Source organism: Chlamydotis macqueenii, chromosome 13 (genome assembly GCF_036417535.1).
Source record: "Chlamydotis macqueenii isolate bChlMac1 chromosome 13, bChlMac1.mat, whole genome shotgun sequence".
Lineage (NCBI taxonomy): Eukaryota > Metazoa > Chordata > Aves > Otidiformes > Otididae > Chlamydotis > Chlamydotis macqueenii.
The window spans coordinates 2357604-2384057 of NC_141568.1; the positions used below are offsets into that span (position 1 = coordinate 2357604).

General features: G+C 48.4%; 1 protein-coding gene across 1 annotated transcript in view; it reads left to right on the plus strand.

Moving 5' to 3' along the window:
• Positions 1-380: 380 nt before the first annotated feature.
• SLC7A5 (solute carrier family 7 member 5) overlaps positions 381-26454 on the plus strand; it is a 40245-nt gene continuing 14171 nt past the window's right edge. The window contains exons 1-2 of the mRNA XM_010129725.2: positions 381-1044; positions 14449-14574. Coding sequence (XP_010128027.2) covers positions 438-1044; positions 14449-14574 — 733 coding nt within the window. The 5' untranslated portion in view covers positions 381-437. The remainder of the gene's footprint in view (positions 1045-14448; positions 14575-26454) is intronic.

Genomic DNA, 26454 nt, shown 5'->3' on the forward strand with positions numbered 1-26454 from the left:
TCTGGGGAGGAGAATGAATGGCAAAAAAAAAAACCAAACCCTCGTCGTAGCTGAGAGTGGGGAGCCCCCCTGTCCCCCGCAGCTGGGGGGCAGAGGTGGGATGGGGGGGCCGCTTTGGTCCCTTTGTCCCCCCCGCTCCCCGCCGCGCCCCTTTGGTCTCTTGCGGCGGGGGGGGGCGAGCTGCCCGCGCTTTGAGAGACCCGCTGGTGAGGAGGGGGACGGCACTGCAACACCTCCCCCCCCACCCCCCCTTCTTCTTCTTCCTCCTCCTCCTCCTCCTCCTCCTCCCGGAAAGGAGGCCGGGCCCTCGCTCCCGCCTCAGCGGGAGGCGCTCGCCGCACGCCGCCCACCGCCTCCGGGAACAAAAGGGGCGGCTGCTGCATGGTGGCGGCGGAGCGGCCTGTCCCGCTCCGCGCTCCGCTCCGCGCCCCGCCACCATGTCGGGCAGCGGCGGCGGCAACGGCGGCACCAACAGCGCCGTGAAGAAGAGGAGCCCGGCGGGCTCGGCCTCCTCGCTGGCGCAGGAGGAGGAGAAGCAAGCGATGGAGAAGATGCTGGAGGCGACGGGCGGTGGGGCGCAGGAGAACGGCTGCGCCCGGTCGCCTTCGCCCTGCGCCTCCGCCGAGGGCGAAGGGGTGACCCTGCAGCGCTCCATCACGCTGCTCAACGGCGTGGCCATCATCGTAGGCACCATCATCGGTTCCGGCATCTTCGTCACCCCCACCGGCGTGCTGCGAGAGGCCGGCTCGCCCGGCTTGTCGCTGGTGGTGTGGGCTGTCTGCGGGGCCTTCTCCATCGTGGGTGCCCTCTGCTACGCTGAGCTGGGCACCACCATCACCAAGTCCGGCGGGGATTACGCCTACATGTTGGAGGTGTACGGCTCCCTGCCCGCCTTCCTCAAGCTCTGGATAGAGCTGCTCATCATCCGGCCTTCCTCGCAGTACATCGTGGCTCTGGTCTTTGCCACCTACCTGCTCAAGCCCATCTTCCCCACCTGCCCGGTGCCCGACGAGGCTGCCAAGCTGGTGGCCTGTCTCTGCGTCCGTAAGTACCCGCAGACCTTCTCCTGCTACCCCACGTGGCTCCCCGTTTGCCATCACCTTTTCCCAAAAAGTCAGCCTTGAAGGAGATGCACCATCTCTCCTGTGCTGAGCTGGCTGTATACCGGGGGTTTTTTGGCTATTTTGAACAGCATGGGTAGGAAATGGGGCCCCTTCCCAAATAAATAGAAAAAAAGATTCCCAGACTGCCGGTGATGGGCTAGCGAGTCGCTCTGATTTCCGGCAGCGCAGCGAGCAGCACGCGATAAATGCAACGTGCGTTTTGCCTGGGCGCCGGAATGGGATTTCTGGTGCCCTCCCACAGCAGTGTTTGGGCAGGGTACAATCCCCTTGCAGCCCTCCAGTGCTGGGGTGCAGCGGTGGCTGGGATGCATGTTTATGTGCAGACCTAGGTTGGAAGATTGTATGTCGTGAGCAACTGGTGCTGAACATGACCTGTGCTGCAGTGCCTGGCTGTTTTCAGCACCAGTTTGGAGATGAGACGTTTCTAGGCTGTGCGTGCACTGATACCAGGCTCAAAACCTGGGTTGTTTTTTTTTTTTTGCTACCAAGCATTGTATCTCACGAGGAGTTGCCTTGCAGAGAAGTTTAGTCATGCTGTGATTAATTTGGGGCCACTGATGTCTGCCATGGCACACAGATCTCTCTCCTGCTGCAGTTTTTATCATCTCTCTGGTATGAGGTCTGTGGTTTTGCCAGTGAATCCCCATTTTCCATTCCTCTGGTGACTGCAAAGCTGCCATATCCAAATTCCTCCTTCTTTCAATACAGGACCATTTTCTGCCTTTCCTCGTTTCCTATTCAGTCCGTGTTCCACTCCACTTGTAGTCCGTTTGCCATTGTGGAGGTGTACACAGGGAGAGGGTATCATTTTTTGTGAGGGCTTTATAAAGCGTTTATTTGGTCTTCAAAGTTACAGTCAACTGATCTACCAAAGGGAGATTGTGTTAGATTCCTTCACCCTATGAGGATGGCAGGCATTCAAAATTTGCAGCACATGGTCGTTACAGGAAGATAGATTATCTGTAAATGTTTTCGTACACAAACTGACTGAGTTTGCGGCAGATAGATTACACGGCTAGCTAGCAGATAGAATTAGATAGATAACAGGCAGGGCAGCAAACTGTACTTTCTTTGGGCATGGCATAAACTTATTCCCTAGATAAATTTTTAGGGACATCCAGGCAAGTAGACAGGAGTATGGACTTTCCATTCGAGTTTTTAACAAAGCGGAGTGCATATATTAAGAAAATATTGTCACCCAACTAAGAAAGCTGCAGCAGATTTAAAGAACAGTTCTGCTGATGGGTTTCTTGCCTCACATAGGACCCCATGAAAAATCTGGTTTTAGAGCTTTCCTGCCCGTCTGCAGTATGGTTTGTTGAGTGACAGAGGGAAAAGGAGCATACATGCACGTGGTGTTCACATTTTTTGCTGAGAAGCTAACAGAATTAGAGCATTGATTACATGCACTTTCTTACTGGTTTATGTCAAAGTTTTCCAGTGTAAGAGCATATTATAGCTGACAAAACCCTTGAGATTGTGTTTCTGATAGTCAGGAACTTTTCATCTGCAGGAACTTTCCTGAAATAGGTAGGGTGAAGTGTTTCTATTGCCATTTTACTGATAAAAACCAGATACCCACCAAAGCCGCTCTATCACTCCCCTCCTCAGCTGGGCAGGGGAGAGAAATTATAACAAAATCATCGTGGGTCGAGATAAGGACAGGGAGATCACCCACCAGTTACTGTCACGTGCAGAACAGACTCAAATTGGGGAAAAATTAATTTAATTTATTGCCAGTCAAATCAGAGTAGAGTAACGAGAAAATAAAACTAAATCTTAAACCACCTTCTTCCCACCCCTCCCTTCTTTCCGGGCTTAACTCGACTCCCAGTTTCTCTACCTCCTCCCCACGAGCAGGACAGGAGGATGGGGAATGGAGGTTGCGGCGAGTTCCTCACACATTGTCCCTGCTGCTCCTTCCTCCTCACACTCTTCCCCTGCTCCAGCATGGGGTCTCTCCTGCAGGAGACAGTCCTCCACGAGCTTCTCCAACATGACGCCTTCCCACGGGCAGTTCTTCATGAACTGCTCCAGCGTGGGTCCTTTCCATGGAGTGCAGTCCTTCAGAAACGGACTGTTCTAATGCTGGCTTCCCATGGACCACAGCCTCCTTCAGGCATCCGCCTGCCCCGGCGTGGGGTCCTCCCCGCGCTGAAGGTGGATCTCTGCTCCTCCATGGGCCTCCATGGGCTGCATGGGGACAGCTTGCTCCACCATGGTCCATCTTGGAGTCGGCTGGCATTGGCTCTATCAGACATAGGGAAGCTTCTCACAGAAGCCCCCCCACTGAAGCCCCCTTTGCCACGCAAACCTGGTACACAGGGTAAAGTAGACTTCCCATGGCAAGATCTGTTCAGTGACGGGGTGGATCACAGCATGAAACGTCTTGGTGCCAGGTCTCCTTCCCACTTCTGCTTCTCCGATACGTAATATAAGCATCTCCAACTTTCTTGTGCTAGCGATTAGTAGTTTTCCTGAAGCAGAATTTGTTCTTGAACCTTTATCTTGAAATGCCAAGGAAAAAGTTGCTAGTTCTACAAATCTGCATTGCTTCCATGTGTTTCTTCTTTAAACTTGACTCCCCCTACACTGCTGGCTACTATTCTGTTTATGCTTTGGGTTAAATTTTTGTTTGTCTCCTTTGCTGCAAAAGGTTGGTTCATCATGCATTGCCTTCAGCAAGTTAGTTTTTTGTAACTTTGATTTTTGGAGTTAGCTTTTCTACTGTCAAGTGCCAAAACCACATCATGAACTAGGAACAACAAATGAAATAAATCTGGTCCAAGGACTTAGAGAGTCACACAAAACTTCTATGGACTTAACGAGCGGCTTTATTACATCGTTGTTCCAAACATATCCGTACCCAATGAGATAATGTTTTTTTTCCAGGAGCCTTAGGCTAGGAAAAATGGCCTATTTGTGCATATGCTCTAGAGCATACATTAACAAGTTATCTTAACGAGAGAAGGAACAGTTTAGGAAGCAACGACGGAATCTGGGGCACTGGGCTGGAATACAGTTGACTTGCTATGTAGCCAAAACCCAGCTGTAGAACAGGACCAGTTGTATTCTTCGTAAAGTTTGTATCTCAACATAAGATGCCGTTGTCTGCATGGTTTCTAGTAAGAGGAGAAATGACAAAAGTTTATTTGTTTCCCCTTTGAGTGTTACTGGTGTTGAGCAGTCGAATAAATAATGTGGTATTTGGTATTTGCCACCATGAAGTACAGAAATTAAATTCGTGGGCATTAAGGTAATCTAAATAAATCACCGTCTTGAAATAAAGAAAAAATAGTTGGAAGAGGGAATTTTGTTCCTCTCAAGGTGCTGAGGAAGACAAGGTGGGTGGTAAGTAGAATTTAACTACAAATAGGTATTTTCTGCTGTCGAGATTGTAATCTACAGACAGTTGGTATGCAAGACGACTACTTCCATAAGACAACAGGAATGCTTGTTGTGGTTGCCAAATAGGTGTGGGAATTCGCTACAGGGGAGTCTTCCTGCAGCAAGACGGGTCAAGCTGTTCACCATTTGCGTGCCTTATTTTATGTTCACCACAAAACAGCCTGCGCTCCCTAGTTGTAAGAATTTGCAGATAGCTTGGCTTAATGCTTTTCAGGCTGCGGCTTACTTAGGTAACTCATAATCTGCATGTTATTTTATCTGTAAGATTGGATGGCTGATACTTTTCAGACTGATAAATCCTAAAAGCATTTGCTAAGGGATAAAAAGCACAAAGTCCTCCTGGTGTCCAAGCGTTCTTAAACAGAAAAAGTTAATGAAGATGAGAATTTGTGCATATGCGTGAAAACCCAACAATAATTTCAATTCCCCCAAATAGGATCTCATGTAAACCAATGTTACCCTTTCTACAGAGGATGGAGGGACAGTTACCAGGTCCTGACTTCTCGTATTTGGTGACATCTACATTACACTATCAGTATTGTATATGGTAAAGAGTTAAACTACTAAGGACTGTGTACTGTGTGTCTCGGGTGCAGGTTTGAGGATATCTAGATAAATTACAATCCATTATATTTGTTGTTGGCTCCTCTTTTTTTCCTCTTGAGAAAGCATCACAGTGCAATGTACGTTTGCACTGCACTTCCAACATACTTGTATCTTTTTCTGCAATTTCCTACAATTTATTTTGACTTTGGATTTAAAAAAAAAAATACAAACTTTTTAACAGACTATTTATGTAGCAAGTGTAGTTCTGAAAGAACCTGTTGTTTGTGTGTTGCAGAACCAGCTGCACGTACGAGAAGGAGGATCATGTAAAACTGTTTAATCCTGTCTTTTTTTTCCATTTAAGAGGTGGCATCCAGGGAACAGTCTGAACAGTGACGTGGAACAGCATCCAGCTAGAAGTGCATCTCAACGTCTTGTAGTGCTAGCGGGTCAGATTCTCTTTTACAACTGGCTGCCACTTGTGTTACATTTCTTAAATTTGAACTGATAAATCTCAAGAAAAATCATTAAAAGTTCACAGAGCACAACCTAATACGCAGTGTATGTTCTAGAGATGGCTCAAGGATGGACAGTTTCAAGTCATCCAGTTAAAGATAACGTGCATATTCCTTATTTCCACCTGTGAATTTGCAAATTTTCTACATGTGAGAGGTCTTCGAGTTGTGGTACAGTAAATTCCTGATAGGTAAGGGAGACAAGGGATAATGCTTCTTCCAGACCTGAGCTGGGTCTTGCTTGGTGTTTCACAAGTGCCTGAACTGTTCTTCCTACACACATTGTTATACGCGCCTGCCACATGCCCTGTGTGCTACATAACAGGTTATTCTGTAATTTACTTATTTCTTGACAGTATAATCTGCACCACAGAAGCTTGAGAAGCTCTGCCAGTTGCATATAATTTTACTCTTAATCTTCGGTGTCAGATCAGTGGCTTGATTGTTAGCTTCTGAAGCCTTTTATCACTTGTTAATTATATATGCTAATCTGGCGCTAATAATCCCAATATTCCTGCATGGTAACTGCTACTTCCAAAGCTGCAGTATTTTAATCTTTTTTAACATTTCTTTAGACTTCCTTTGCTGCTTCTGAAATAGTATTTTGGGCAATCCTTCTGCAAGCATGGAATTCTGGTGAAATGCTCACATATTTCTCGTTTGTCTCTCTTGTTATGAACAGCCTAATAGCGGGAGAATTATTAGCAGTCAGCGCAGAGTTGAGACACATCTAATAGCACATTCGTATGGACGCGTAAGTGCCCGACAGCCCCTGAGTACACTGTGAGTTAGAGGAGGAGAATGGTATCGAATCCGGGGTTTGGCAAAAGTGTGTAAACACATGCCTTGAGTGCTTGCCAAATTACAGCCGTAGTCCGTAAGTGACTATTCAGTGTCAGCGTTTCAACTAGAAAGCGTCTGCGCTGAAAGCAGGATGGTAAAGTTTTACTTTATATCTGACAGTTGGGCTGTTTGACCCGCTGCTTTAAAGTGAAGCTATGGGTGGATTTTGAACTCATCAGCTATTAATTAATTGGTAAGCAGGGCAAGCACAAAATACATCTTATGCTTGTCTGTCTAAGATGGGTTTATTCTGCAGCATTGATGCTTGGAATTAATCTGCCAGGACAAGCAGGGTGTGAAGCTTTGAAGACTTTTTTTTTTTTCCCTCCCCTCCTCCAGAAAGGTGGATTAAATGACTAAGCTGTATCAGTAAATATGCACTTGTTTGATCAGAGTGGAGGGAAGGGGTCTTTGCAGAATCCCTGCTGTATGGCTAATGTTGCAAGACTGAGGTTGCAGTCTTTTAAATCCGTGTTTAATTAGAGAGAGTAGCATTAATGAAAATAGCCTTTTGACGCTGGCAGAGCTCCTCTGAAATGGATGAAGGTTTGGAGGACTCTTGTAACACAGCAAGCAACTACTGCATTTCTTGGCACCCCACTCTTGGCTCTCACAACAAGCGTCCCATTAAATTTTATTGTATTTGAATGATTTACACTACCACTGAGATTCTTCAGAGTCTTTCTCTTCTGACATGAACAGATTAGGAAGGCTTTTTCAGAGAAACTTGCCATGGTCAGTCAAATTCAAAGCAACACCACTAAGTATTTCAAATATTCCAGTAGTCTCTCAGTCCCGGTGTCAGATGTGGCCAAGAGATCAAATGTTATGGATGTGAAAGCAGTTTCTTGCCAGCCAGCACGCAGAGCTGAATTCTGACCCTCTGCGTGGCATAGGTGGCATGATTCAGACTAAAACCTGCCTGGAATTTTTCATTAAGCTTGTGATCCAGAATTTAGCACTCGATGCTGAAGGTCAGCCACCTTCCCGTGGATTTGTGGAACCTGACTCAGTAGAGCTGTGGGAAGGGGTTTCTGTGTCAGTGTAACATCACTGTGGGCCAGGTAAGATGCCCTGTTTTGCAGGTCCAGTAGCTGACCATCTGGCAAGGATGGTTATATGTCTGCGAGCCTTCATGTGCAGTGTTTGCTGTTAGGAAGATATTTCATAAGAGGTGGGGATGACAGAGAAGATGTTTAGCTTGCGATAGTTGGGCAGCCCTTTTAATTTGCTGGGAATGGAGGAAATACACCTTTTTCTCACATTACCAAGTCTTTTTGTTTGTCTTCCCATGGTAAAATGACCTGTTTTGTGAAACTGCTGCCTCACGTAATCTAGAACCTTTGACAGTAAAAACACAACCTTCTTTCTAAGGAGACAGAATAGTAACTAGCTAGGAGTTAGCTCCCTGAGCAGTAATAAATTCTTCATAGCTGTTCACGTCCTGCACAGTTGGAATAGTGTAAAGTGCATTGCTGTTACTACGGTACCTCGGTGCCAGAGCGATGGGTGCAGTTATATAGGCTTGAGATCCAGCCTCTGCAGTATCTGCAAACTGTGAAATTCTTCACTGAGCTCTTCCTCCGGGCACTCCTGGTGCTGCCTTTTGGCCCTGACTCCTCTGCGCTGCTTGGCACGGCTCTTGAGAGAGCAGTGGCAAGAAAGTGCTTGTTAATTTATTCTTGCAGAATTCTGGAAGCTTCAGGGTGTGGATGCTTCTGGGAGCTGTGCTGCAGGATGAAATGCGAGCATGATCCCGCTTTGCACTAACTTCTCTGGCTCCCGGCTCCGAGCCCGTTTCAGCACCTGGCATTGAAAGCCATCAGGGAGAATGAGCTGTGACACATTCTGTCTGTCCGTGGCCGTTTGTTGGAGACAGCTGGAGCCCATGTCTCAGTTAGGGGATGGGTCTGGAGATGGTCCCTTTTCTTAAGCTCTAGTGGTAGGGCAGCCTTTGCCTTTTCTCCTTTCACCCATTGTTTCTCGGTGTGCACATTCCCTGATTCCTCAGCACTGCTCTTTTGGGAAGAAAAATAAAAAGGAAACTGTAAACCATTGCCAGGTATCTTTATTATTTTAAAGTCCATTTTAATGTAGAAACATTTCCTCTGGAGCCAAGTGCTCCTTTCCAACAGCCCCATGCACCATTAAGTGTTTCCCATCTACGGCCTGATTGCCCTGGCTGTTAAGTTTCTCCAGTTTGTCCTTAATGAAATATCTGCAAAGGTTTTCCTTCTACTTTTTCTCTTTACCACCTTGCCGGGCACAAGTCTCAGAATCTATCAAGTTGACTTTTCCCTAACAGTTTTCTGTGTATCCTTGTATGTATGTCTCATGTTAGATTGTGCTGTTAGAAACAGACACCTGAGACTATTAGAAGACGCTGTGGCATCACAGCCACCTGAATATAAAGCGGGATTTTTTTGACCTTGGTGAATAGCTAAGGCATTGATGTCCCCGTGGTTTAAACCGCTGCGGTCAGTCCAGCGTAATTCCTTGTTTGTACTGTGTGGAGTAACTATTTTTGATGTGTCTAACCTCTTGTGGGCTTAGGCAGCAGTTCTCTTTAAAGCATGTGGGCCGTTCTGTGTCTGTGCAGTGTGCTCTTGTCATCCCTGCGGTTTGTTTCTTGGTGGCCGTGGGCTCAGCTTGTCTTGTCTCTGCTTGAAACCTGGTTGCACCATTTTGGGTAGAAGAGAAAACCGCTTGTCTGTCATCTGCGCTTCATGAAGAGTGAAAGGACCAGCCTTTGCTGTAGGATGGGGAAATGGAAAGGAGCCGAGAACTGTTCTGGAAGTAATTGTGAAGAGAAAATCAACGTCATCCAGTGGCAGATGGTAAATGGAAGCATCATCTTACAACTCTAGGGGCTAAGCGCTTTGGAAACGTGTGAGTCACAAACAGGAATCATTGCCCAATTCATCCTCTGTGTGCAGACAGTGTTAACAGTCCCCATTTTCCTGGTGGGGAAGCTGTGGTGGAGGATTTCCCTTCATTCTTCCCGTTTCTTTCCACAAGTTCCCTCCCCTACTATGCACTTTCATCCTGGTCCTGTAATACCACAAATAGGAATCCATGGGTAACTTGCAGCAAGTTAGTTGAGTTTCCTTCTTTGAAGCAAGCTACTTACACACATTTATCCTTGTTATAGAGGTGTAGACTGAATTGTATGGGAACCGCTACAGGTCAGGACCAGGGGAACCTACAGAAAATGAAATAAAGGACAAAAGTGACGTTGTGCAAGGCTCCCAAGGTATGTCACCTGACAAGCAGCATGAATGTGGCTGTGCCAGTACCTGGAGAATTCCTGCACCCGTTTCAGAAATGTTTCACCAAAAAAGCTGCTGAAGATCTTGGGTTGAGCAAACTCCCATCTCCCCATCAGCAGGTTACATACACTCCTGGAATTGCATCCTTTTTTCCCTTGTGAGTGAGGACGAGTGCACAGAGCTGTGGATTGGCTGCTTGTTTGCTTTTTTTTTTTTTTCCCAAACGGAGCTTCCCTGAGCACTGTCTTTCCTCCATCTCCGATCTGTGGCCACGTTCCATGGCCTGGGAAAGCTGCAGCCCTGCCTTTTTCTATCCGATAGTTGCCAAGAGTGTTGCATCATAAATGCCAAGCCCCAGTTTACCTGTGTTAGGGCTCCGTTCACAAAATGTTTGCTTTGGGCAGAACCACATGCCCGCGGGGCAGCTTTACTACATCCTGCCTTTCTTTTGTAGACACAGGAGCTGTTGTTACATATTGGGTGTTCGTCGTGGACTTGTTCTGTGTGGGGATTGGCGTGATCCCTTTCTGTGTCTGTTTTGCAGGGATTTATTTCTATTGTTACCTAGAAATCAGGTTTGGGAGGAATCTTTGAACTTGGGACTGAGAGATCAAAGGAGTACGCCTATAAAATATGAACTGGGCTGGGGGCAAGGGTCTGGGTCCTGTGTCGTGTTAGTCAATTTATCCTTGGTTCCTATCAGCAGCAGGGAAATTGTCTGACTCTGCAGGTGAGTGCCAGCGGAGCAGGTTCAGTGACATGCCTGCAGCCAGCTGGGACTGCTAGGACACAGTAAATAATTGAAGCTGGACCCACTGGTGTCTTTACAAAGCCAAACTTCTCTTTGAGAGCCTCTGGATTTCCCTTTTAGGGGTGACTTGAGTATCTTGAAATTAATTTCACCTTCAGCTAGGCTAGAGCAGTCACCAGCAGCACCTTGTGAGCACGTTGTAACTCTACAGCAGCCAAAACCCAGTACCTTCCCTGCTTCTGCTAGATACAGTAAGTAAATAAATAAAAGTACCCTCTCTTACATCTGCAATCACTGCAGCTTTCTAGCTCCTATTATCCCAATTATGTAAAGCCTTCGGAGAGGGGCTGCTGGATCAGACAGACTGTGTCACGTCAGGTCGTGCTGAAATCCCTGTTCCTAGATTGATTCCCTGGAACGGTTCCGGTGGGTCACGCTAAAGGTCTGCCTCGCTGCGTAGCTGGCTTCTGACAGCGGCCAGCAGTGTAGCCTTAGGAAGGGTGCTGCAGAAATTAGGACAGCGCCGTCTGATCTTTCCCTGCGTCGTATCGCTGCCCTGGTTTATAGTGAAGCTGTGGCTGTGCAGCTTTCCCCCGCTGTTCCTGTGGAGCAGTTCATCCGAGGTGAACGGAGCGGTGCCAGAAGGAGTCTCTCAGCCCTTGCTTTGCAGGGTGGCATCTTGGGTCAAAGGAATAAAACTTTCTGCTTTAAGAAAACCGAGCTCTCTGGTCTCCTGAGAAGTTGAACAGCCACTGGAATTTGTCTTGGAGTCTTACTGAAAAAGTACTTGGTTTGTGTTTTATCTCGGTGTCTGCAGGATTCTTTCTGGCGGGTGAGACTGTGGGGTTTTTTTTGTTTTTTTTTTTTTTTAGCCCTTCCAAGGTTGAAAGCATTTAAGTGTAGTAACTCCACCACACTCCTTTAGGAAAGACAAATATTATTATGCGGTGGGAAAAGCGAAGCAGAGAGATTGTGAGTTGAAGGGCTCTGAATCACAACTGGTGTGGCAGAAGCTCTCAGCCCTGTTCAGAGTCTGTGGCCCTAAGTGTTTTCTTATTTTTATGGAGCCTGTTTATCTGCCACCGATATGTTTTTAGGGGCTGAATACAGATATTTCTGTTGCTTTTCAGTTTTGGGCTGTGTGGAAGGCTTTTGCCTTATATGTACACCACTACCGTCCCGTGGTCTGTCCAGCAGACTCCATCCAGCACCAGAACATGAAAAATGTCCCGAGAAAGTCAGTATTTAATGTGGAGGCTGAGGCAGCTATTGTCAAAGGAACAGAATGCCTAAACGGGGAAGGGAACGTCACTGTCGCACCTCTAAGGGCTGTCTTCACTAACGGGAAAAGGGTGCTTTTAGATGTGTTAGCTCATCCTTTAAATATCCCTCTGTAAATAAGGAGAGTGTTATTTTTAGCATAATGGCTGGTCCAAGTGAATCCTGGATCCTCTCTTCCCTCCCTGGCCTCCCTGTTAGGATTCACTAGAGGTGCTTTTAGTAGATGAATTGTCATCTGTGCTTAGTGGCATTTCCCTGTGTTTTCTTCTCTCCCCTCACCTCCCCTCTGTAGCGTAGGCATACTGTCAGTTGGCCTTGCTCACCTGTATTTTCTCCTCCCCTGTACATCTGGACAACATCCCGTTTAGCGTACTGGTTGGAGCAGATCTATCGCAGTCTCGCTGCAAGGCGACAGAGCTGTGACCCTGCACACCGCCCGCGGTGCCGGCCTGCTGCTCGATGCTGAGAAGCCTCCAAGTCTGGGCACGCCTTATCTTTGTAGTGAGACACACCGTATCTCCCCTGAACAGCACGGGGCGGAGGCACCCTGGGACAAGGGGTTAACGTTTGGGGGAGGCATTGTGGCAAGTTTCTGTTGCACTGGGCCTGTCTCTGCTCTTCCCTGCCTAAAGATCCCCTACGAGCAGCCTTTAGCTGAGCAAGGGACGCTTAATCCTCTCGGCCCGATGCATATCGCTGTGGTGCTGTGGCTGTAGCGGGCTCTCGGACCCCTGTGAATGAATGATGCAACTCAAATCCCTTCTTCCCTGCGCGTGCTCTGAGTCACCAGGAAGTCCTGTCGCCCTCGGTGCCCGCTGGAGTGGAAGGCCAAGTCTAATCGCTGCTGTCAGGCCCAGATACCGCAGTCCCCGAGGACCGAGCTCTCTGAAGCCAGCCCCTGGGTACATCTGACCCTGCCCCTGCCCGTATGTTCCAGGAAGGCTATTCCCAGCTCTGGCGTGGGCTCTGGGTGCGATTCCCTGAACTCTTAGCAATGCAGTTGCTTTCTCATGGGCAGGGCAGGATGCAGGGTGGCAGAGAGTCACTGAGCCCCTTTCAAATGTCCAAATACTCCTTCTCCCGTGGTTTGATTTCTCAGTTTGCAGTTTATCGCTGGGAAGCAGCGTGTGAGGCTGCGGAACGTGCCTTTGCTCTGAGCTGATGAGATGTGAGCAGCTCTGGTGCGCGGACCTGCTGCAAGCTGGAGAGCAAAGGCGGGCCCTGCCGATCCCGCTCAACCATCTCATGTTGGAGGTGGGCTCGTGAGTACGCGGTGTGCTGGAGCCTGCGTCCTTCGTGTGCACGGGTGCTCAGGGCATGCCCAGCTGGATGCTGTCTGTCACTGGGAGATAACCTTGCTGCAGGGTAGGAGCGTGTTGTGGTTTTCCCTGTGATACTCAGCATGTTGAGGGTCTTAAGGCACTGGGTGCTCTTACTGGGCAGTAACCAAGCCATCCGACTACTGGTATTTCTGCCGCCCACCTTTATCCATCGCTTTCCCCACTCCCCGTTCTGAAGCATCCTGTGTGGCTCAGCCCCATGGGGACAGGCTTGTGGCAGGGGACTCCACCACCACTCTCCTGGAGACACTGGTGACCTGATGAAGGTGCTGCTCACCCCCCTCGTTATCTCTGGGGGTTTGATTAAGGCCAAAACATCTACATCAAGCGCTCTAGGCTTTCAACTGTGAGTGCTGATACAGCCCATAACTTCAGGAGAGGGTGATGGCATCCAAGCTAAATAATTTGGGGAGCAGCTGTTTGGCTCTGGTCGAGGCAGCGGGGTCCTGTGAAAACGAGCTGCAGGATGTGGGAAAGAGCCTTTGCCACAAGGGCAGAGGCCAGGCTGGAAGGCATTCCGCAGGGAAGAGCCTCCAGCTCACAAAGAAAGGGCAAAAAAGGTAGGAAGTTAGGCTTCCTTAGTTGCATTAACCACAGAGCAACTTGTAGGTGGTGGGAGCTTCTCGGCAAGCAAAATGCTGCACGGGGAGGCAGCACGATCGAGTGCGAGAGCCGCCACAGCAAATCTGAGCCGTTGCGCTGGCCTGCTCTGTGCAGCCCTCTCTTCTGTTGACCCTGGGGAGCATCTCTGAAAGCCTGCCCAACCGTCCCTGGTACAGCTGGTCAAGCAGCTCAAGCAGAGGATGAGGGTTTCTGTAAGTCTGGCTTCTCTTCCCGTCCGTGCCGCTGACCCGCAGGCGTTGTTTGTCTCTCCGCTTGCCTAACGGGTCGGGACAGGGACATCGCTTCCTTTCTGTTTGTCCCGTGGGCAGCACGGTGTGCCCTCGATAGCCTTGTAGGTGCTGTTGTTACAGAAATAACCGTGTATCAGCTCTGGAAGTTTGCCCTGGTGTTTTCACACAACCGCAGCGTTACACTGGATGGACTTAACAAGGCTTGCACTCTGATGCTAGCGGTTGCAGTAACCACTTTTGTTTCTGCGTGCTCAGAAGCGTACGCTCCAGTGCAGCAAGGCAGGTCCTTGTCCCAAGGAGTGTGTGCATTATTCAAACCACTTCTTGCCAAAAGGAAAGACGGAATGGAGAAGTGCAGTTGCCGCAGAGCCTTGCTTTTGAAAAGTTTCGATTTTAGGAAGAGACTCTTTGTGTTTGCTTAAGTTTTAGCAAAAAGGAAATGCCAATTTGTTATAATTTGTTGTGTGTTTTAAGTGTTTCACTGAAAACTGATGTGTCTCTCGTCTGTTCCCCTCAGTGCTCCTCACAGCGGTGAACTGTTACAGCGTGAAAGCCGCTACTCGTGTTCAGGATGCCTTTGCTGCGGCAAAGCTGCTGGCGCTGGCTTTGATCATCATTCTTGGCTTCGTGCAGCTTGCAAAGGGTGAGTACGTGTCCTCTTTCTTTTGAAGGCGATGTGCAGGTAACGCAGAATCTGGGAATTAGGGTTAAAGCCCAAGAGTCCTAACCCAAGCATTTCAGAGCTAGCAGAAGTGCTTTACAGATGTTTCTCTCTTGCACACTTGGGTGATATTTCCAGCTCATGCTTTGCAAAGGGCTGGGTGCTTTTGTGTATTTTATTTGTGAGATTTCACATTTACCTCAGCGAAGTTGTGCTTGATGTCACGCTACTGGAACCCAGCATATCCTACCCAAAGTCTTTTCCCCTGCATGCAGTCACTGTGGCCTCTCCCTTTGAGGCTGCAGAGCTGCCAAGTCTACAGGGAATGAAAATTTTGGTGCTATGGCTCTCAGAAGTCTTTTCTGTAGCTGGTGGCTGGTCACGGCCATTTGTTAGTAGAGAAGTATCTGCATGTGCAAACCAACCCCCGGTAATTTTCATTCTTTCACAAATTGCCCCTGTACGTTTCCCTTACTGCTCCAGACGTGGAATAGCTTGATTGAGTCCGTGGGGTCACACAGGGATGTGTGGGTCAGGCAAGGCAGCAGAAAATGCGTGATAAGCAGTGATACTGCAGCTCTCCGCTGACACTAGCACGCATGTCTGTCAACTAGCATCTAAAAAAGAAGATAAAAATGGGAAGATAAAGCAAATTTTCTGGTGCTTTTGCTTGTTTTCTTCATGCACACTTAAAATCCTCTCAAACTTAGGGACATGTTTTGTTCCAAACCCACACAGATAAGCTTTATTGTGTGCTTTTTTTTTTTTTTTTTTGGTGCAAGTTTTGTGAAAATAAACTTTTCTTAGGGAACAGCGTAGGCCCTATTTGTTAAACGTGGATTAAAAAGACTATAAAGTTCCTCCTGTCTCTGTACTGGCAGGCATGTGTGTGTGTATGTTTGTGTGTGCATGTGGGTCTTTTTAATTCCTGTCTCGGTTATGGGAGCCAGTGCTGTCTTTGCAGAATTTCTTGCTTTATCAGAGGTTTTATTTTCTTCCAGCTCAGTGCCTACACTCAACAGGAACACTAAGGCTTATCACAAAATATACCTCCTTCCTCTTCATAACTCCCCACGCTGCTTTGTTGAACTTTTTCTTTTACTCTCTTAGAAGGAAAATGATAAGTAAACATAAATCTCTTACTTCTTTAACATTTTACCAATAAAAGGTCTTTATGATTGTTTTTAGGTTGCAGGTAATAATCTTAATGTGCTTCTTCAGAATCACCTTCCCTCCCTCTGTACTGTTTTTTGTCCTTTTGTTGAGGGTGAATCACTTTCTGCCCTGGTTCTCAGGTACAAATAGATGATATTTCTATTGACTTTATCTGTAACCAATAAGAGATTTCAGTCTTGTGTACAAAAAAACCCCATCCTATACTCTTCTGTCTCAGAAGCTTTTTGCCTCCTGTGAAGCCTATTACGGTTTCAAATTTTTGGTAAGTCTGGAGAGGTACAAGTAGGACTTGCGTGCGTCTTGCAATACAGCTCATTTCACATAACATTTAGTTTCCTGCTAAACCACCTGGTTGCTTCAGACAGAGTGAAAGGTAATGATCAAAAGCGATAGCTGGATGATAACATCTGAAGGCAAAGACCTTCTCTTCGTGCCTGTGCACGCAACATTCGGCGTAAAGCAAACTGGATCGGGGTGGGAACCTTGTGGTCTGCAGAGGATGCTCCTCACAAAGCCCACGTTTACGCCTTGCCCTAAGTGCCACACTGCTGCTTGTCTGAGTTCCTCTTTTACAACATGCTGCCGGGGACTCTGCCTGTGGTCTAACATGGATTTTATTAATCTCCTTATGGAAGTTGCAAGCTCTCTGGTAAGTCCTTAAGAATGTGCAAGCTCCTTTCATATGCCCTTCCTCAGCTTCCACGTACACTTCAGCAACTTTCTCGACTTTTCTTTAAATCATGCCAGGTAACTCGATGCTTTTATGTAACAGAAATACATCAACAGGTTGTCCTTTTTCTTATTTTTTCTTCAAGAAAAGCAAACTAACATCACTTAAAGCATACTGAAAATGGAAAAGCGCTGCACTGTTCTCCATCTTCACTGGGACAAGAAATGATGGGTGCAAGCTGTGAGGCAAGGGACATTTAAATTAGCCATTAGAAAAACACTTTTAACTGTAATGCAGAGCTCACGTAGATTGTCCAGGGAGGCTGTCTCACTGGAGAGTCACAAGAACAGGTTAATAAACGCCTCGCAGGAATGATTTAAGGGGGTTGGACCTGCCTTGGAGCAGAGGGACAAAGCCGGTGCACCTGGGAGTGCAGTGTCTGTGCTCGCTGAGGCTGCGCTGGGCGCGAGGAGCACAGCACAGGGCTGCTGGGTCTCCTCCAGGCAAAATACTATAGGCGCAGCCTTTTAAAGCACCGACACTTTTAAGTGGGTGGCTTTTTTCTAAAAAAAAACCTCTGAGTGGGTGGGTGATCCTGATCCCATACCCCGCCACAGCGCCGTGCCTTTGCTGCTCCTCTGCGTGCCCCTGTTTTCTCCTACACCGGTTCTAACGCTCATTGGGCAAAGAGGACTTTTACCACTACCAGGTTGGTAAATTCAGTCCCAAGCCGGCAGGTAGTATTGGGGTGAAATAGGCACCCAGTCGGTCTGTCTGGGGCTGCAGTTTTGGCGGTGAAGGGCTCGTGTGTTCCCATGACACTCTGGGTAGTGCCTGAGCAGAGCTGATTAACTGGCTTTAATGGTTCCTGTCCCATCGCTGGTTTATGTTTACAGTATCCATAAACAGAGAAGAGGAGCAATACCACGGTTTCTTGCTCAAACGTGGAAACTTCTGAGACTTCACAGAACTATGTTTTTCTCTGTATTGACCTCCTGCCTTCAGCTTTTGGCTTTCTTTTCTTTTTATCCTTTCACTGGATATTTTCATTATTTTCAGAAAAGCAGTAACATCTCAAGACCAAGAAATATGTGGCAATATTACCACACAGAAAACAGCGTTTCCTTCTGATCTTTCTGTGGACAGCTGTTTTACATCACTTCTTTCACGCAGCTTCAAAAGGAGGGTAGGAGTTGCTTTCCTACTTAGACTTTCAGCTAGTTGAAAGCTGACTCAGTATAGCTGACCCGCTTGGGATGCAGTTATTTTACTAATACAAAAGTCTTGGACTTAGTGTATTAGTGCGTAAACCTTGTATATGTACCACAACTTAAATACTTAAATGCATAGCACTTAAATACTGTAAATAACTTATAGCATAGACAGAATCAGAATTTTTTTCACTCCACTGTTATGAAAACTGGGCTTATTTTTGGTTCTGCTGTTTTGCCAGCTCTCACAGATTGCTGTCTGCCCAGCTGCCTCTGGGTGCTTTTTGGCCGTATTCTTGATGTGGTGAGCGGGGTGCCCGGCACTAGATCGTGCAGCTGGTTTGGATGGTGGCTGTGCCGGTTTCAGGGATGTTTTCTGCACTGGGTGTGTCACAGAAGTCTGTGGTCAGGTCTGCAGCTGTGGTCTTCGTACCCCATCACCCTGTACCTCACAGTACCCTAAAAACTAACATGGGCATGAAATGTAAAAAAAAAGTGCTCATTTTTAAAGACACACTCATGCCATGTACATGTGAGGAAATTCAGGAAAGGTTTTGATGTAAAAAAAATTTTAAAACCATATCACAGACGTGTTTCAGATATATATATATTTTTTTCTGTTGTTAATGTCCTAGGGTTTCGTAAAAGTTTATCTGCCCTTGGGCAGCTCGAGCAGCGAGGTGCCGTTCCTGGCCGCTGTGCGTTTGGGGGGTGCTGCAGTGCTGGGCGCCAGCCCTCGCTGCGATTCCTCACCAGCAGTTCTGCTTCAAAAAAAAAAAAAAAAAAAAGAGGCATTCGGGACTTAGGGAAATAGAATTTAACGCTCATTTTATTGAATTATTTTTATTGAACTTAGTGTCCCTTTTCCCTCTTAATGCCTGATTTCTGATCTTAAATTTCTTGTCGGCGGTGCCTCGAGTGCCTGATTGAAGGCAGCAGCGTTATTCTCTCTGACTCCCTTCACTGGGCTCGTTCAGCTGCATCTGCTGAACAAGCACGGGGTGAATTAAGGACAAAAGAGGCAGGTTTAAATCCACAAATTTGCCATGAAGAGCTTGGACTAGGCATGGAGTTTTGGTGGGTTTTTTGTTTGGTTTTTCTTTTTTTTTATTAGATGTGTACAATATCAGCCAGCACAGGCATCCCCCACCCCAATACCTTTTGCTTTTTGTAAAAAGGTATTTAGAGGTGTAGTTGTGGCTGGCAAATTCTGAACTTGACACAAGAGGGTTTCTGAATGAAGATTCAAACCTTCAGTCGTTGATGTGCAAGAAGCCTCCTAAAAATATCTAAGTAGTCCAGGTGCCAGGCAACATCTTGGCGCTGTGGGTGTGTGTGCACATCTGGGTATTACTTCCATTTATCAAATCTCTTTGTCTTTTGCTAGAAGACGCCTGTTTGATCTCTCTCTGTGAGGGTTATTTTGCTAGTTTGCTATCCAAACTTTTTTCTTTGCTTTTTTTTTTTTCCTGGTGAAAAATCCCATGATTAAGAAAGACCTGAGGGAGGGAAAGTTTACTCACTCTTCCTTTCCTCCCAGATTTTCTTTTTTGCTGCCAGTGGCAACGTCACTTGAATGTCCCAAAAAAGCCCCTTGAGCCAGATCTGCAGTGAGAGCCGGGGGCTGAGCAGATGAACTCTGCAAGCAGCAGAGGCGAGGACACGGCCGTAAGCGTGGGGAGGGCAGGGCTGCTCTGGAGGAGTCCTGCTGGCATGGCAGGAAAACTTGATTTTGTAGCCAGTAATTAAAATCTCAGGGTCCCTCAGGTCTCAAAGCATAATGGCACACAGATACCGAGAGAAAATGAGAGTGGTCGTTGTCTGGATGATCTTGGGTTTGTAACTGCACTTAATCGTGCTCAGCCATCCAGAGAAGTTTGCCGCAAGTTTTCCTTTGACCTGGTCTCATAACCTCTTGTGTCCGTAGGGTGAACCCAGGAGTGAACCTGATCAACAGGTCCATGTTTAGGAATTTGATTTTAATTGATTTTTTTTTTTTTTCATTTCCTGCCACATCGGTCAGCCCCTGCTTTTTTGATAGCTGAGGGTAGGTGCAGCAATGTCGTTGCACACGCTGTGTTGTCGGACGCAGCAGCATAGCTGTCACACTGATGTCTGTGCCTGGAGGGACCAGCTCACCCAAGGGACTGGCTCTGGGACATGAGGATCAACTGATGGTGGAGCTGTAGGTGTCTGAGATGAGTTTGGAGCCCAAAGCCAAACCCGGATGGGTGTTCACCCAGCCAAGCAGTGACTAACTCGCTCTGTAGATCCTCTTTGGCAGAGAAGAGGCAAACCCTATGGATAGTAAACGTCCCTAAAGCATCTGAGTGTGTCCCTGCAAGTTGGGGCTGAGGCTTGGGCACAAAAGATCACAAGAAAAGTGTGCCCTGCAGCTGCCCGTGCTGTTTCTTGTTACACTGCCATTCAGAAATGCAGCTAGAACATGATTTTCCAGCAGTAAGCTTTGAAGGAAAGCTATTGTGCTTCCCTTACTCACCCTCTTGTTCAGGGAGCACGTGGAGAGTGGAAGACTGTACCGAAGGAGAGCTCGAACAGAGAAGCTGGGAAAGCTGCCAGCATCCTGCACTTCTAAATCACATCAGCCACATGTTGGAGATTAATCAGGCGTCTTAATGCTGGAGGATTGATACAACACAATTATGTTTTATGGGCCTCTCGCTCTCTAATCTTTGATTTCTTTTCCAGCCAAAGGTGGATGCAGATGCTGAGGCCAGGTGGGCATGGCAGGTTAGCGAGCTATGCAGCGTGCCTGCTCTGGTTTGGAGTGAGAGCAGCGGTTTGTTTCTGCTCAGACAATTTTTGTCTTGCCCACTCTGCCCAGAAAATTTTTGGCAATTATAGATTCAAGGATAGAGTTCAGCTTGCTGGGGCTTTTGCATTTTACATGTGTAAAGTTGCCTGTCCAAAAATAAATAAAATGCATTTAATAACAACAGGGAAAGAAAAACAAAACAAAACAAAAAACCAAAATACAGAAGCGGTCAGTCAGTGACCTGTGCTTCTTGTTATGATGGCTGTGAGCTGGAGCGGCTCTGCAAGCTTGGCCTTCAATGATGCTGGGAACTCTTGTTTGTTTAAGCTCCAGTCTGGAGGTTCATAGCTGCATTAACTCTTCAGGGTGGAAATGTGCCTTGACATCTGAGAAGCTGCTTTATCCAAAGGGTGGTGGGTTGTCTCACGTTGCTGGTTTTGGAATGACCTGCCGCATGCTAGGCTGGATCAAGGTGGGTGCCTTGCGCTGGGGCTGAGGAGCACACCTCAGCCTTGCCACGGGGTCACCACTGCTGCGGTTCTAAGGCAGCTGACACAGGAGACTCTGTGGGCTTCTCATCTTTCCCAGTGCAGCTATCCCAGCAATGCAGACCTATTTAACTAGAGAGCAGCTAATACTTCGGTATTTACTTGTTTGCATCTCTGTCTGGATCTCCTCTCTCTGTCTCTCTGAGCAATTTGGTTGCGGCCGGAGCAGTTGTCCATGCCCGTGGTGTATCAGTGCAGTCGATCGCTCCGTGTGTGTACGCATGTGCTGTCGCTTGCCTGTTAAATTGATCCTTTCCCACAGCCTTCAACTGCTGGGCTGAAATTAATGGCCTTGCCTGTGATGCTAGAGGTGTGGGTGACAGGCAGGAGGATCTGCCCTCCCCGAAATGTTCTTGGCTCCCTTGCACGTCAAGCTGGTTGGCTCTGGGTGTCCCCTCCAGAGCCTGGTCAGGCGGCTCATTCCTGTTTGTCATTCTCGATCACAGGTTTCTGTGGATGTGGACTGAACCTGTTGTGCAGATATGAAAAATAAAAACAAGCTTATGGAAGTGGCTGGAAACCCACTGGGTGGTTTGTTTAGGGTTTGCACCTTGCTGTTAATCTGTCCTGATAGGGACAGACACGGGGGCATTTAGGACGCGCCTTTCCGTGCCGTGCTGAAGACCAAAGGGATCCTGTTCATCCAGGGCAGCGTGCCTTTTGCGTGCCGTGCGTCGCGCCAAGGCTCACGCTGCTGCTGCTGGGTCTGCTTCTCTATTTCTCAGCAGCAAACATTATGCTGGCAGACACGAAGGCTGTGAAAATTGAGAGCTGTTTGCTTAGCAGAAGGAGGGTAAAAGGGTATTTTGGTGATATCAGCAGGGTGCAGAGGAGGTGGGAAAGGTTAACAAAATGCTCTCTGGCCCAAGCAGTGTCCTGGTGGACCACAGCAAAAGGAGGAGTTGTGAAGCTTGAGTAGTGTGCGGGGTGGAGTGAATCAGCCCAGATCGCTGGCTTCACCCTGGAGGAGAAATAATATTGACAAAGCTTCTCAGCACTGGGAGGAGAGAGGAACTTTTCCGTAAAACAGAAGTTAGTTGTTGAAATGAGGAGAAGTGTCATAGCCTGTCCACAGCTGGTGGTGAGAACCAGGGACGTAACCCAGGAGCTCCGGCTCCTCCTTGGATGCCAGGGTTGGTCCATGGTTCTCAGTGGTGTCTTTCAGACCCATAAACTCGTCTGCTACGGTACCCAAGTTTAATAGCTGCTGTTCAAAGCTGTCTGCAGAGCGGAAGCGATCAGAGAGGAGCAGAGGGGTTATGTGGCTACTGAGCGTGCGTTTCCCAGGGAGCCACGAGCTGCCAGAGAGATGCTCTCCTGACCCCGGCCCCTGTGTGTTCCTTGCTGTCTTGTTTTTCTGACTCAAAGAACTGAGTCAATTGAACTATTGCTGTTGTTTTCACAGGAAATGGCTCAACAGCTGAGTGGATATTCTCCTCTGGGGTGTTTCATATCCACAGCACATTTCTCCCTGGCTCAGTTTCCTCCAAGAGGAGATGTGCTGAGGGCCCTCCCTGCTCTAGCTGAGCTCTCTAGATGGCTGTGTTCCCTCTCCTTGCTGTTTAGGCAAGTTAAAAATATTTAATTATCATTAAATGCTTTCTGCAAGAGAAGATTGCTGTGCTATTAAAACCGGAACGGACATGACTGGGGAGCAAATGAACATTTTTCAAAGAAAGGGTCTGAACACGCAGAGCATGGACCCGAAATAGGTCCCTCCCGCAGAAAGGCCCCAGGTGACCCATCGCTCGCCGGCACAATTACCAGAGTCTTGGCAGCTGGCAAGATCAGCAAATGGGGTTTATGTCAGAGCTTGTTACCTTAATTTGGTTAATTGTAGAGCAGAGTGTGGCTGAACAGCCAGTTCAAACCAGGTTTCGGATCACCGGGGTGCCGGGCACAGGCAGGGCATTGCCTAGAGAGCAGCCGCGGCTGGGGGGGCCGGGAGGGTGGGCAGGGCACACCTTGGCTGGGATGCTCGTGCTTACGGACCTCTCCTCCCTGGGAGCAGTGGAGGCCGTGCCTGGCAGCCTCGCCTCAGATTTGTAGCCCTTCGTTTGATCCAAAGTCTGCAATTCAAGAATTGCACATTTAGGCTTGAAAGATGCAGTGTGTCTGGAATGGAGGTTCACGCTTCCATTTGGAGCACCAGCTCCTAACGAGCATTTGTACTAGAGGAAGGAGGTAAGAATGACCGTGCTGAACCATCCACCCAGTGTCCCCAGTCTCCAGCTGGGGCCAGTAGCAAGCATCAGTGGGTCAGTGTAAGAACAAGGGGGACACGGGGTGCTTCCTGGGTGCTTTCCCAACCTCCAGTGCACCTCTGGGCCCTCTACAGCAGAGGAGGTATCTTTGCGTGACAGATTTCTCTTCCAAGGATTTGCGAGTACAGTCAGAGCTCGCCCGCTGTATTTTAGAACTCGGACCACACGGGAAGATGTGTGGCATCCCTGCTGGAGCTTGACTTTTTTTGCCCCAAGATGTATGATGTGGTGCCAGTTATTTCTGTAAAGGCATCGCTGGCAGGCACAAATTATTCACTTTCTGGTGATCTGCTGGCTGGCACGGTGGGACAGAGCTTTGTGGTGATGGCGGGAGAGGACGGCTGCTCTGCTGGGATGTAATCTTCAGCCTGTGTGTTCCTCTCATGCAGCCAGGAAGCAATGAAGCTTGAAAGAAGCAAACAGCATGGCAAAGGTGCATCATGTGGGCACCTGAGAACAAAACCTTGTCCTCGTGGAGTGGGAGGAGACAGCTCTCAGTTCCTCTGGTTATTTAATTGTGTTCTGACATGTTGCTAAATCCATTTTTGCCATGGGAGCATGGAAACGTGAAGTTCAGCAACTTGCTGCAATTTTTGGAGAGCTACAGCTCTTGAGCGCGCTGGGCAGAGTTAGGGCAGCGAGGTGTCAGCTCCTTGAGTGCTGAGGGGGAACAAAAAGCCGCTTCCTTCCTACCTGCTCTCCTCCACCGGCTGTCTCCACGCTGACTTGCCACTCCTTTGCTGGTAGCTGCGTTTTGGTGCTTCAGGGAGGTGGGTGAGGTGCGTGCTGCGGCGAGTGCAGGGAAGATGTGTTTGAGTAATTAGTTATGTCCCAGCCGTCCCTCCCTCCGTCTGTCTGTCATGCCCACCCACCCACGCTGTAATTAAATGCCCGGCTTTGTTTTAATTTCTTTGCTTCAGGGCCGCTCCTCCTTGTGTCCTGGAGGGCAGGCAGTCCTGACACACAGCCAAAGAGTCTGTACAGCCCAGCAGGCCACCAAACTGGGCTTGGACCCTTCCTTGCCCAGAGGCTGAAAATGGCTGTGGTTCCAAAGCGGGTGGCGCATCCTGAATCCAGGCATGTGGGGTTGGGCTGGGGACCACCAATGCTCTCCTCCCTCCTGGCTGGGAGGGCGAGGGCGGCAGCTCAGCCCTTCCTCGGCGGCACCAGCACACGGTTTCTGTGCGAGGTTTGGGAGTGCACAGAGCGAAACCTGCAGATGCCTCAGAAAAAGGAACATTTGGCCTGAGAGCTTCTTGCCCATGACAAACAGAAAGGGGCTTTCGGTGCAAGCTGGTGTCCAGTTTTGAATGAGAAATGGAGATGTGAGCCCACGGCGTGATGCTACTTGTGCCCTGGCTCCTCCCAGATCAGAGCATCCTCCTGACGTGTGGTGATCCCTCAGCCCGGGTGGGAGCTGGGCTGCTGGCAGAGCACCAGCAGACTTTGAGAAGAGATGTCCCAAGGGGTGTTTGAAACGCCCGGAGAGCTCTCCTGCTTTCCGAGTCAACCCGTGTGCTGTTCCAGTAGCTAATTGCAGTCGCTGTTAACAAAAAGTGTATCTTATTCCCATAGCAAAAGACCTGGAAGAAACTAGACTGGTAATTATTCAGGGGAGCAGAAAATAAACTCAGGAAAGCTGAGCCCAAGGGATCCAGCAGAACGTGATACCATGCACGCCCACCTCCTGCTCAGCATTTTATTCACAGCCAGGCCAGGGCATTAATGCTAAACAAAGCCAGGAGTTAAGGATGTAAGAAATGGACGTAACTGCACTGGCTTTCCCAGGCCTGACTGCACAGTGCGTGAGCTGCTGCTGTGGTCCTGGCTCTTCTGCAGCTCACACCTCCACAGCATCCCCTTGCAAATGAGATAGCAACCGGCCAGGGAAGAAGGCAGAAAAATGCTCGTTTCCTGGGTAGCTTTGTAAGCGGAGAGCATTTTGCGTGTTGTGTTAGGGAATATCTTTTTGCGCTGGTTAGGACTCAGCAGGAGCAGGAGAGGGAAAGGAGGTGAAGGGAGCAATGCCCAGGATGGAAAGGATGGGGATGGAGCTGGAGGGTCAGGTAGAGAGGGGGGAAAGACAAAACATAGCTCTCCCATACGCACAGGGCAGCTCCCTGTCAGTGGCACAGATCTGGAGCAGTCCCTTGCAAAGCCCCACGAATGAAAGATGCACCAGCAGACCAATAGTGCCGCTGGGAAAAATCCCCTTTTCCCACCACTAGAAAGATGAATGTGAGACATTAAAAGGTCTGAGCATCCGTAGTTGTTACCCAGCCTCTGCAGACGTGGCCTTTGGTGGCACAGGGGAGTGAAAGTTCGCTGCGTGAGATGGGAAGAGAGGCCATCCAGAGGAAAAATGCCTGGTATGTTAGCGTCCCTCTCCTTTCCCTGGTTGCATGTTCTGGGTACTTTATGCCTAAGACATGAAGGGTTAAGCTCCAAGCCCTGCTGACCGCCATGTGATGCAGTTGCTTGGGTGATTAGTAAAGATCTGTGCCCTAAGAGGAATCACATGGGCTTCGACAGGGCTCTCTGGATGCAAGCCTGCCCGGCTGAATCCTGCTTCGCTCCCCGCTTCCGTCCTCACCAAGGGGAGCACTGGGTCCAGGGTGGGGAGTGTGGCTTCGCCATCTCAGACCTGCACCCAGGCTCCACATCAAAAGGCAGGGAACAAAACAACTGCAGAGCATTTTAAAGCAAAATAAATAAACCCTTGGCTGCTCCAGGAGAGTTCTTACCAAAGGTACAATCGAGTCGTCTATTTATGGCTTTTTATTTCAAAAGCAGATACATAACAGGAACTTTTGGTAGTGAAGCCCTAAAGAAGCTGACTGCTGATATTCAAACCCCAAAGAACCTGACTTCCCACAATCAAAGGGATTGCCATAACACTCTGCTTTATCAGGTGGCTGGTGGGACTGGAGGAAATCCTGGGTTTCTGCTTTTGTTGGGTGGCTGGTGGAAGTGGAGGAAATCCTGGGTTTTTATCGAATGCAAGCAGCTATCAATTGAGAGGACAACGTGACAATATCTGTTTGCATAGCATCTTCCAGCAGGAAAGTCCCCAGAATGTTTTCTTCGCAGTGTGAGAAAGTTTTGAGGACTTGGCAATGGCCAGTCGCTTGAGACAAGTGTATTTGGGGCTGGTTATGTGGTGCATTGCTCTGGATGAACTAAGCACTGTAAAACTGGAGGAATCAGCCCGATAGAA